Source organism: Teleopsis dalmanni, chromosome 2 (assembly GCF_002237135.1).
Source record: "Teleopsis dalmanni isolate 2A chromosome 2, ASM223713v2, whole genome shotgun sequence".
Classification (NCBI taxonomy): domain Eukaryota; kingdom Metazoa; phylum Arthropoda; class Insecta; order Diptera; family Diopsidae; genus Teleopsis; species Teleopsis dalmanni.
The window spans coordinates 114,236,475-114,250,351 of NC_051847.1; the positions used below are offsets into that span (position 1 = coordinate 114,236,475).

The 13,877-nt window shown below is 29.9% G+C and overlaps 1 protein-coding gene across 1 annotated transcript in view; it reads left to right on the forward strand.

Moving 5' to 3' along the window:
- Positions 1 to 621: 621 nt before the first annotated feature.
- LOC119677337 (protein neuralized) overlaps positions 622 to 13,877 on the forward strand; it is a 38,603-nt gene continuing 25,347 nt past the window's right edge. Inside the window, exon 1 of the mRNA XM_038088637.1 lies at positions 622 to 718. Within this exon, the coding sequence (XP_037944565.1) occupies positions 694 to 718 (25 nt within the window). The 5' untranslated portion in view covers positions 622 to 693. The remainder of the gene's footprint in view (positions 719 to 13,877) is intronic.

Consider the following 13,877-nt stretch of genomic DNA (forward strand, 5'->3'; position numbering starts at 1 on the left):
TTGAACTACCCAAAATGCATAATCTGATTAGTTTGTTGTGTGTATATGCCTTGGCAGCACTCGCATCAACAGCAAAAGTAAAACATACTTGTGTTTGCAAAATTGTTTACACACAATTTAAACAGCTGAGAGAGACACCCAACAAATTTCTATACTAAAGTTCATTTTAAGTTATTATTACGACACTTGGTACTGGCAGCACTATTAATCAAATTTGTACTAATCTGAGAATCACCGAAATAGTTGATTCTCTGCTTAGTTTCATTTTTGTTTGCAAATTTTTGTAGTAATCAACTACTAAGCAACTAATCAGTTGCCTGAATACCCCTAATATAACTATAATCCGGTCATTAAACAGCGGGTACGTAAAGAAATAATAAATTGCTTAGTGTTTAAATTGGTTAGTGCTTATATCAGGTGATGTAATATATTTTTTACATTTATGAAAAAAAAACAAATGTTAGATAATCCTATATATATGATTTCATCCCTAAAACTTTAAACGAAAAAACTTATGGCGCTTTTATAAAATATTTCGAACTTTTTTTGCTTTTGCAACACTAGACCCACTTTTGAGTCATGTGTCAGCTTGTTGTTTTTTTTTATTAAATAGTTAAACAATTTAGGAAAATGACTATTTTAAATTATACAGTGAGAACAATGAAAAAATAAAAGTATGTAATATTATTAGCAATGGGGCAATCGGCAGGAAAAATCTGTAAGTTTTTAAGCTTAAACACAAAGTTGTAAGCATGTTCCGGAATGTGTGCAATAAAAACAAAAATAGGAAAAAAATTCAATAAGTTGACTTTCTATATTGAATAATAATATATTTTATTTATATGTGTAAAGGATTTTAAATTTCTTTAATAAATAAAGTTTATTAATCTTAAAAAATATATATATATATATATTTTTTTTTTTAATTATGCAAGTAAGATATAAAAAGTATGTAATTTTTACTAATGCACCGGCTTACTTCATTTAAGTGAAAAGGCCGATTGAAATATTTGTGAACGCCATGGTATCTTAATATAAGTGAAATATTTATAACAAGTTACCCGTTGTCTCTTAATAGGATTTATATAAGCCATGCTTGACGGCGAAATAAGTTAAAGACAATAATTGTTAAATAATTAACTACATGTAGAACATGTAGTTAACGATATATGTCAATAATCAAATATGTAGATGCAAGCTTGTATTAATGACATCAAACATATTGTTTTTTATAAATTGATATAATAATAATGCTTCATTTCTAGGTTTATTTATTCAACATACATACATATTTGTATATACTTATTTATATAGATTCGTTAAAAATGGAATACCAACTTTTTAATTAAACATACGAGTAAAATGTATTAAACTAAAATTTCTTTGAAAGTAGCATATAAGTTCAGCATATAAACTACTAATTTTAATTTAATTTAATTTTAATAAGTTTAATAATTGTTTCTTTTAAAGCTGAAACAAATGTAAATGTAAATGTAATTAAAACTCAACGCATCTGAGTTATTTGAATATTTCTATAAATATCCTAAGAACAGAGAAGTGAACAGATTGTGTAACCACTTAAAATAGATCATATAATAAGAGTATGTATATATTATATACAATACGATCGAAATGAATTCGTACATAATTCTTTTCGTGTACCTGAGCATGTTGTAAAGATAAAGTGTGGTTAATATCAAAAATTTCTCTACACATTTGCAGTAACAGTTGTGCAAAGGATCCGAAATGTGTGTACGCAAGCACACTGCAGCACTATGCATATAAATTTAGACAAAAAATCCAAGGAAACGCTATCTAAATAACAATCGAATGAAGTTTCGAAGAGCAATGCACACACAATTTTAAAACACATGTGGCATTTAAAATGGAAAACCTAACGGCCTTCTAAAAACCCAAAGGATACGATTACATATCTGTAGAATTCCCCCACCTTGAATGAGCAAATAATTTCATTTTTTTGCATATGAAACACACATGTTTATCTCTGCCCTGTGTCCTGTGAGTAAACAGTATATTATACTATTTTTAAAATAGTACTACAAGCACTGTAAGATTCTCTTACCTTAACTTTAATGCGAAGATATCATTGTCAGAAGTACTACAAGAATCTCTTACTTTACCTTTATTATTACCTTTTCATACATGCTTTACGAAGCATGTATGAAAGTTTTATTGCTAATCAAATTGAAATATGTAAGCAATTAAAATAAAATAATTTTCCTCACTCAATTTTTTTATATTATATTTTATTTTGCACTAGCTGCTATTTTCGCTTCAGTTGATAGAATTGTCAATGGAGATAGTCTCTCATGGCTCATCCTACTTCTCAATTAGGTCTTAATCCATTTCAACTTTGGGGAATTCCGTTCAGTAGATGCTATACTGACTGGCACTGTGAGCATGATTCTAATTACTTTATAAACATTTGTATATAGTTCCTTTAAATTATTTTCTTTAATATATTTTCTTTGATTGAGTATAGTGAGTTTGATTTTAAAAGCAGCAGCTCTTCATACAGTTCAATAGGCCGATTTATACCTAAAGCATTACAATGCATGAGAATGTCTTCCTTTGGTATACTTTTCATATGATTAATGTCATATATGAATCTATATTGTTTAAAATATCCATTAACTGCTTTGAATCGAAATTCGGTAACTATTTGCGAGGCTCCTGAAGGTGCGAGGCCGTCGCCGTCGGGGATTCTTAGCATCCTCTTTTTGCCGGAGTCTGAGGGCCGTTGATATCTTGTATCTTCCATATGATTTTTTGTGGGATGATAACTTCAGTGGTTCCCCGTTGCCTTTTGAATGGTTTAAAGTTTTCCGTCTTATTCTCAACCGCCCGTAACGTAGGGAAAATACGTTGTTTGCAGCCGCCAAAATGTTTGGAACAGATGCTGCGTTTTGACTTACGAATGGATATGGGCGTTTCCTCCACGTATTCTTCAACAATTAAGGTTTTACCACACCCATACTCGCGTTGTTTCTTTTATCGCCTCTTATGTGGAGGTGAACGATCCTGTAGTGCTATTCTATCCCGGCACTAAACGGGATATAAATTTGTTAAGTGAATTTATATTTAACAATGCTTTTGTATTGTTTTATAATACAAAAACATTACATTTACTAATATAGTTCTACAAAACTCCTTTTTTTGTGTATATATATAACAACTTTTCCCGAGTAAATGAAAATTCTAAGAGTTTTCGGTAATATAATCCTTTAGATGACCAGGTTTCGTTTTAGATCGCTACGAAGTTCTAATGTATAGCTTTAAGTCTGCATGTTCATTTGCATTGTTTAACGGATCTTACAACAAATCGCTAGTTTCTGCTGGCAGGTCTATATATGCTTCTGTTATTGATAAATGTATGAATTCATAACAAGAATTGCCTTGATTCTGTGCTATTTCTGGATGTGATGTTGGTAAGAAGATTAACTGAGTTTAATGCACATATTCCAGTCGCTTTATTTTTGACATAGTTACCGTCTCTGAGTCGTAGCTTTGCTTCACTGTAGTGGTTAAAATTAACTCACATATCATCCCTCTGATTTGATATACATGTTGTCTTCAAATTTTTTCATCAAACAATTTTACTTCATAGTGTAGTTTCTATAACACTTTGCATATAATTCCCAATTTCCAGTTGTCTTTTGTTAAGTAGTCACGCACCGCACGAATTTAGGTTTGTTCACATTTCTTCCCGGTTGTTAAAAATTTAGAGCGATTTCTCGATTCAATTCTTCGTCTGTACCCTGCATATTTTGTATTATGTTTAGTTGTAAGTATTCAAATCGATGTTCTCTCCTAATCAATGAAATTTATTTCAATCACATCAAACTGTCATCCTCAACTCAACCTTTACTTTGATGGTTAGCCATTACATTGCATCGGAATTTCCTTTTTTTTTGGTGGCTCAATTTTTATATTAAAATTACAAGCTTGTATAAACATTGCGTATTCCTGCAATCTCGATGTTGAAAGCAATGACAATTCTTTTATAGGTGAAAAGATTAGGACAATAATTTTTTGTCCGTGATCAACGTAGAATTTCTTGCATACCAGTTGGAAGAAGCTCTTATTTCATCCTTTTTAGATATTTGCAAATTGCTTGAATCGTTAAAGGACTTTTAAGAATTTCAATTTTTTTGATTATAAAACCACAGTATTTAATAAATGGTTTCAATTGTGATTTGATGTCAGTCATGACGGAAGAGATTATTTTACGTAATAGAAACTATTGTATTTGATAGAGACGTTTTGAAAAGTAGTGAACTACAGCAACAAAAATTGTTTTTATATTATTTTAATTTCGAATATTGCCAAATTCCTATCATCAGGTCTTGAATTTATTTCTTATACTTAATTATTCATAAATAATTTTTTTTGAGACTGCCAAGTACCAAGGGTTGAAATTTGAAGCTCAGAGTAAGCATGATTAGCCAACTGACCCAAAGCCATACTTGTATGTTTGTACTTGGAGTTTTATTAATTTGCCTTTAAAGTTCATTAACAAATTCACTTAACACGTTATATTAGAACGAAATTATAAACCAGCTGTAGAATAATTGAATTAATTATATTTATATTTTTAATTGTTGAAATTCAATACTATTCTTTTGTAAAGGCATCATCATGCAATAAATGATTTTATATTATTCTTTCTTGTGTATAGAGCCTAATTTAGGAACGTAATACGAAGAAAGTCATGCTAATGTTACTCCACGATTCACACAAGCGATAGTATTTTTTTAGTTTCAAGTTAAAGGGTTTCAAGAATTTTGATTAAACAATTCCTTAAACATTTAAGCTTCAACGTAAATGCTCTTTATTAGAGTCTACCGTAATTTAATAAAGGGTACCCAGTCCTAACACAAGCTCTTGTGTGTGCTCAACTTTAAATAGTCTCTGTCCTGTGGATGAACCTTTTACTGTAAATATGATTATGATAAATCACTTTTAGTAAAATTCTGGACATTTGACATAGTTGCAAACGATTCCTTGGTTGTGGGTAATAGGTATTTACCTATCTTGAGTAATAAGCTTGTTGTCACCTTGTAGCACCGGAAATTCTAACGTTGTTGTTGTTTTTCTTGACTGTTACAATAGGTGTGGCCCATTCACTATAATTCACTTTTTCCAAAATTTCATTGTCTTTTTGTTGTTGCAACTCTATTTCTACTGTATTCAGTAAAGCGAAAGGAATCCTACGGGTTTTTATAAACTTCCATTTTGCTTATTCTTTCACGTGTAATTTAGTTTTAAATCCACTAAATTTGCCGGTTGATTTATTAAACAATTCTAGGTATTGTTTATCCTCATATCCTCATATTTTCGATACTCATATCTGATACTTTATGTTTCTTAATGATTTTTACTTATAACATATAAATAATAAGGTGTCCTTTCTTTATTTTACTCAAGTTAAGTTTTATTTCTCTTAACCAATCCAGTCCCTGTCAAATAGAGCTGATTTATTTTCTATTGCTATTTCCTTTTCTTATTTAAAATTATACTTCACTTAACTGTAACTTTCACCCATACATATCCCAAATTCCATGTTCCGATTAGAATATTTGAATAATTTTGTAGCAGTGGTAAAAATTTCAATTTTCCAAAAAGGTTTGCTTTTTAAACAGCCCATGATTGTGGCAGCCGTTCCTGTATCAACTTCATTTCTTGTTGACGAGTATGCATATAGAACTTTTGAATCAGTTTAGTACTTATTTTGTTAAACTTTTTACAATAATTATCACTTCCTTACATTTCTTTTGCAGCATCGACTGTTGCCACAATCGTCTTAGGCTGCGGTTTCAATGCATGCGAATTTTGTCTTGTCTGATCAAATATACGTAATCATATGTGAGTGGTTACAGTTGCTGAGAACTATTTGTACGAAGTGTCGTCTTTCTTGTGCGAAAATTTGATTAAACAAAATATTTTGTTTGAAATTCATTCGGTCGTGTAAATTAAGAGGTGTGTGTTGTTTTCATTCAATCCAAGTTTCATAAAAGAAAGTATTTTTCAAAACATGTCAGTCTTAGAAAATGAATTGGGATTTGCTAATATTATTAGTTGACGGCTTTATGAGAATTTTAATTATTATTATTTAATGCTCTATTATTTTTTTTGGGTGAACACATTCTTAGGTGTGGTTATACCGGCGATCCTTAGTGGATTCATTTAGGCTTATTGGCCCACTATGTTACCGCATATATAAGAAAAAACTCACGGTTTAAAACCATCTAGAAACTTTAGCGAAGCATAAGATGTTATGTAGTGTCAGGTCCTGTAATTGGTCCAGGGGATCCTGAAGTATTAAGTCGCCGCCGTGCATGAACTGGGCAAAAACATAGCAGATGAGAGGCACTCTTATCGTCTTTCCCACAGCTGCGACAGATTTGATTGAAAGGGAGACCTAAACTTCTAGCATGGTTCCCAAGTTCACAGTGACCTGTAAGTAAACCTACCAAAAGACCGATATCTCTTCGGGGTATCTCAATGAGATTCCTTTTCGGATTTTCTTTTGTCGGAAAGTGGCTAGATTACATACAGATGCCTAAATATCGTTGAGTCTTACCATCTTTTATTAAAGATTTCAGTACAGAAAGAACTCAGTAACAATTTGCATGATGTTAGCGATATAACCAGATTATTTAGGTGTTCCGAGTGTAGTCCTGAAGCACCCCTTCTGGCTAGCTCGGTTGTTTTGCAACCGGTTGTTTTAGTTGCTGCTACGATAAGTTCCTTTATTGTTCAAATAAATGTCGGGTCATTACCGATTGTAAGGGGCTTCCATTAAACAAGTGAGGAGGTTTTTCCAACGTAAGGTTGTTGAAATCATCTTCAACCACACATTTTCATCGATGATCATAGTTTGTTATTTTTTTTTTATAACACATTTCTGTTGGTACGAAAACTACTGTTAGACCTGGTTAGATCCCGAAAATAATATCACACTATCCTACACATACTTTGCTTGAGATATGTTAGAAATGTTCACGTCAGGTTATCATGACTTGAACTACATTTGCTGATTTTTAGCTGATCTGTTACACACCGCTCCCTGCATTTTGCAAAATACATAGAACGTGGTTTATCTTCTCATGCATTGCAATGAATGTCTAACATAGCGTAAAGGTTGAGACTAAAATGTTATGTTCACAGCCTATAAGAAACGCATTAACACCCTAACATATTCGTGCCCTATTTTTCAATAGAGATAAAAAGCTAGTGGATATTTTTCTTTTAATGGTTTTAGATCTCTTTGATATTAGTAGAACATTATTCTAAATGAATAGGTTTAAACAAGCTAGCTAGTTGTATCTGTATAAAAGTTATTTTATCGACATGGTTTTTTTTCGGATAAGTTCGTAGTTATATTTCAAGAATTCATTAGAAGTTTCTTTGATGAAACCTATAAGCGTAAGTATCATTAAATGTAGTTTCACTTTAATATGTCCAGTTTTATAGTGCAGTATATTCTATAATGAAGAGAACATTAACTTTTTAAAATTCTTCAGAGACTATCTCTTTTAAGTTTTTTGTCGTTTTATTAACTTTTATTTCTCTTTATAAGTTCAAGAACTCAAATTCAAGTGCAAATTTTTATCACAGCAAATTTAAAGAAAAAGTATTGGTTATCAATTAATATTTATAATTTTTTGTTACCCATGTATAAGGTTGTATTTGTAGTGATAAGACAAATGTTATTTCGTGTGTTGACACTAAGAAGGCGAAAAAGAAATTGTAATGTAATTTTATCTAAAAAAATAGTGAATTTATTACAAGACTGTTAAACGCTATAAGCCAATAAATTTTAATCAAATGAGAGTAAAAAATTGTATTTTTTACAATTGAGTATATTGTTTCCTAATTTGATATAAAAAAACGTTTAACAAATTTTATAACATATTTTATAGACATAAGCAGATGGAATATAGGAAGTTGGACTGTATTCTCGTTCTGATCTAGCACAAAACAGAGAAATCACAAAGTGACTGAAGGTGGTATCATACGTTGTCAAATAATTCGCCAGAAACCTCAGCACATATCTAGCTATTGATGAGAAATTTAATTATAGACCAACTTATGCCACAATAAAGCTCCAATACACAGAATTGTATAGCTAAATCTTACTATGTTGTCCACGGATTTACTGCCATCACATGCAGCATAAATTTCACCCACCTACGCATACCTCTAGAGGCCTTTAAACCGGAAACAGTTCTCAATGACGTAACTTTCCTATTAAAAGACAGTTGACAATATATTCACTATGATATATAAATTTGTATAATAGTAATAGTATAGTTCTATTCTATACATTCCATTGACGTATGTATACACACTATCATATATCAAAAGGAAAATAATTAACATTGATGGCTTATGTCTGGTTAAGTTAATATAGGCAAGTATTTGTAATAAGATGGAATTTACAGAAGTTAGAAACTGAACTGATCAAACTGCCGTCCGATTGCCCAGAGAGCGTTTGTTTATTTTTAAACAAATGTACTCGTATATGGAAGTTTGACTATTAATTCACTTTTCTTGAATGCCTATGTTTATAAAATTGTTCATATTCAATTCAATTCATATTCAACTTGGAGTATTCCTATTTTTATGATCATAATATTTACGCCATAGGTATATAAAGTAATTGTACTAGAACAGCTCATAATATACTCTGGTTAATATGTTTTCTTCTTATCTTTTGTCTTTGATCATTAAAATTTGTATAGAGTTATTCTTAGTTTAACAAGCGGTCTTAGAATAACACTGAGTATCTTTAGTTTGAGTTTTCATTTTAATAAACCGAAATACTTTCTAAACATTTTAGACTACTTTGGATACAATTTTGAAAGTCAGTGTTTCTTCTCTTTATTGTTGTGTAATTATATCAAAGTCTTATTTCGATTAATTCTTTTGTAAGAATATTGCTCATTAATGCTGATCTACAGAATGTAGATCATAAATAGTTATTTATTCTGTTACTAGCGCGCTAATATCAATAATATTACTAATATTATTAATATTGTTCGTCAGGTGATGTAGCGCTAGTGCCAGATTTATATATTGATCTACTTTGTAATTGTTCTGATATGAGAGTTCAAAAGATAACTTATCATTTTAAACAAAAGCAGTGTTATATTATTGGCCTTAAATAATTGTAGAGGATTAAAGGATAACCATTGTTTCCTCCACTCTGGGACTGAGTATTCCAATTCTAACAAATTAATAATAATATTTTTTATGCATGAGTGCTGGAAACATGTTATCAGTTCTTGGAGATTCGTTATACAAAAGTTAAACTATGCACCCTGGAAAATGATATAATAAGATATTGAAACTCATTCAATTAAATAAGGCGTATGAACCATTAACTTTACACACTTGATATTGATCAACTGAGCATACCATATCAAGTCTATTGATATTGAAATGTCAATATCAATAGACTTGATATTGAGCGAAGTCAGAGTGTTGTTGAGCGCACACAAATACTATTTTATAATTGCTACTCCTTAATTTTTTTCCAATGCTAAAAGCCTTACGTTATTCATTGTTTGTAGTCTACATAATAGTCTACAATTCATAAATTCATAAATTTACACATTCATACAGCTTAAAGATATCTATCTATTATGTGTACTTTAAAATCGTACACTATAACATTTGCAAGATCCTTTTTAATTGAAGCAATTGTACTTCCATAGGGAAGTTCTTTGACAAAAACTTTGTGTGCATTTTTATTAAATGTTAATTTCTTCGATTGAAGTATGTATATTTCACATTTTTTATTCGATCTTCAACTAAAATATTTATTAAAAATGATTAAACTTTAGCACATGCCGGCTGTTGGAAGTAATTGCAGATACTCCTGCAGATGCTTTAGTTTATGACAATTTTTATAAAAGCATTTTAGTTTTTATATTAATTTAAAAATGCATATTCATATCCTGACATCCTGCCAACCAGCCTCCAGCTGGTCCCTGCAGAACACAAAAAAAACTCAGAAGACGAGACGATGCTGACCGGCTGAAGCAAAAAATTTTGAATTTGCAGTCAGTCGTGTTTTATATAAAATTGAGTACACCTTGAAGTGGTATTCAAACACGATTAAGATAGATGCTTGTTGTTGTTATTGTCAGCGACGTTTACCCCATCAATTCATCTGCGTTGTGTTGTGTGAATGTATTTTAAATTGTAGGGTATTTGCAAACTCCAGGTGTAAAACTTATTTTATTACAGAAGCCAAAAGAAAGAGTTTGATATTACAAAAACAATGAGATTGGTCGTGCTGCCTGGCGTACGTATATTGACGACCCCTGCATTTTTATATAAATGACATTAGTTAGAATATAAACATAAATACAAGAATACAACTGCTAAAAGGAACACATATTTTGATATTATGTAAATTGTAATCTGCATACACCAAACAAAAAACTTTAGCTTTGCCTTTGCCAAAGTTTATCTGTCCTTTATTCAAACTATAGAAACTATAGAGTTTTTGTTTTGTTATATATGATATATGAATCTGAAACTATTAGTTTATGTTTTGCAAATATTAAATTTCCTGTATTCAGGCTGTCCTGTATTGAGGCCTTTTAGACAAATATGTTTTGAGAGAGAATCGTTAGTGGAAGAGGAAGTAATCAGTGTACTTAATGGGGAAAATAATATTAAAGGGAAAAAATTGATTAACTATATTACTAGTGCGTTAAAATATAGAAGACTGATTATCAATGAATTTAATACTTTTTAATTAATATTTAAAACATAAGCAATTAATTTGAATTCTGTATAATTTCATTTTGGAATTGTAAATTATTTTAAGCAAAAAGGTAAATTTATATAAAACCAACACCGACAAGCGATTATAAATCATTGTCGTATTCTTTGTTTTTCAATATATTTTTAAGTAACTCTTTAGATTTAAGGCATGATACTTATTTATCTAAAATCCAAATCTAAAAAAAACATTGAATTTAAAAACGTCTGTTCAAAATTTTATTTGTTTACAGGCGCTCCACCAATGGAGATGTGAATGTAAATGTGAATACTAATAGTTCATGTTTAATAACAATGCTTGAGAAATGTACTTAGACCATTATTAATTTCTAGTATTAAATATTAAAAAAGTATTAAATATTATTTATAGTATTAATATTAAAATATTTGAAAGAATAAATCATGTGTTTAAAGAATTATATACCAATGCATTAGAGTGTCTAGAAACTAAAGATTCTAAAGTATCTGGAATCTATTTCTGAATGAACTCGATAAATTTAACTGGTGTCACAGTATTCTTAATAACTTATTATAGTAAAATATATAGATTCATAAAAAGATTTACACTAAGTTTTACCAAAATTATCAATTATTGTACATATCGGATATACATTTGATGTGTTCTGGTATATCCTTCACAGCGTTACAAACAAGTTGAGCAATTTATTTTAGGAGTTTGTGCAACGAGTATATCAGACTCACAACATAAATATGTCAAAACTGACTCTGTTTGCTTCTAATAAATATTTAACTTAGCGAAAATTATCGAGTTTTATCGAATTTATTTAAAGCTTGTAGTTGTAACCCTAAATTAAATACACAGAATTTGCTTTCTATTTTAAAAACAAAATATGTGAAATTATTTATAAATAGGATTTTGCTGTAATCGTTATGCCGTTGCGAACCCTAGTCAGCTACTCTTCGGAACAACACGTTGTGGTATTTGTATTAAATAAACATAGCACAGAGATACACACCACCAATACATCTCTGACGCACTCCCACATTTTAAACATCTGCTCGAGTTTTGTTAGCATTGGATTTAGTTATTTGAGTTTTCTGTTCACGGTTCTTATAGTTAACAAGAAGACGATTCTTATCTTTTATTTAGAGTATTTTTAAAAAAAAAGTAAGTGTTCCTTAATGAGAACTCTCTTTCTATTCATTCGATAAAAAATTCTTAACAATTTTTCGTTTTCTAAACATATTTCTAAAAATTTCGATTTCGTCTTAGTTCATTTATAATTTTATGTTTAACTCCTTTTACCAACAAAACGGCTTTACTAACAGTTTCTATTTTATAGTGGAAATAGAATATAATAAATGGAAGAATTGTTAGAAATATACTATTATTATGTATATTAAAAATGTTGATTAACCTTTTATTACTTACTTTTAAATTCATAAACCAAAATTTTTAAAGTTAAGAACCAATTTAAAGCTATTCCAGTTAATAACAGTATCCAAAAACTTAAAATAAACTAATAATAATTAGAGTTAATAAAACATAAAAAATGTAAAAAAATTTAAATTCAAAGGAGAAAAAAATTAAAATTAATTAATTAAAAAAATTAATTTAAAACAATAGACATAAAATGAGAAAACAAATAAAAGTGATATTAAGATAGTTCATCTGTGAATTATCTGTGAATTTCGAAAACTCCTTTCTTACCTGTATTTCTGATTGTGGTACATAGAGCGTTCCGTATTTTAAAAGAAATTTTAAACGAATGCATGAAAAAGTACACACTGCTTAAATTTATGTATAATAAATAACGGAGATCTGTTTGAACTCGATAGCTCCGAACAATTAAAGAATTTTTTTATGGATACCATTATAAATAACGTAATCAGGCAAGAACCTTCATATATTGTTCGATGTCGCCCTATAGGATCGCGCTTCTCTATATTTCTGAATGATCAAATCGCCTGTGGGTATAAACATTTCGCTTCACACAGTTTAGTAAGTTTCTTACCTTTGTGAGAGACTTCGCATTAATTTTCGAGTACACTAATGAGCAGAACATATTATTTGAAATAATCAATTATTTCTCCAACATGACGCGTATATCAACTGGTGTAAATTAGAAATAAGTTAAAACATCTGAGGCATGCGAAAAATTTTCAACTTGGTTACATTATTATTGTGAAGAATAGCTGTCCTGCCCGTGATCACTTCTATGACAAGATTGAAGAGATCATGGGATAAGAAATTTTTAGAACTTTGTCTGAAGCCTTGACTTAATGTCTTAAGTTAGACTGTTGGCTTTTAAATAAGATTAAAATTCGATTTCTCTCGATTTCTTATTGTTTACATACAAGACACATACAAGACATTTTATATAGTTTTGTCTTTTTCTTCTAAAGAAACGTGCGCAAAAACTCCTCTGATACGAATAGTAGCAAGTATTTCGTTTGTTAATGTGACCTTTTGAACTGAGTTGGAAAGTTTGAACTGCATCTAGATTCACAGCTTTTTGCATTGTAGATGTTTACTGTCCCTCATATATTCCGGAGAACGGTGATATTATCCTTACAGTTAGGGCTGCTATCAGCTGGATAGATGCACATTCCCTACTAATGGTCCCTACATTGCATCCATATATTAGTAAATCATAGGAGAGGGGTCGTCAATCTTCGAATTCATTTTCCTTTATTTTATTCATAGACGGTATTCCACTTCGTGGTCAACAATAGTAAACGTATTTTTGTCATATTGTAATTGAGGAGGCTTAATATCCCATAATATTTATTACATATATGTATGTCGAGAATAAGTGAGACTCTATTTGCATTATATTTAGTAGAGTTTAATTAATATTTATCTTTCATCAGAATATCTATACTGCACTTATACTTACAGATTCAATTTGTTAATGTTCATGTGCTGCAAATAATTCAATGTTTGTAATTATAGATCAGCTAACTAACTAACAACTAGATCATTTTGTTTTACTTAATTTTTGATAATCATTCGATTATAAATTCTAATTTAATAAATATGTGCTACTACAACTGCTGTACAGGTATCTTCTTCCTCTTATTTATTTGCATAT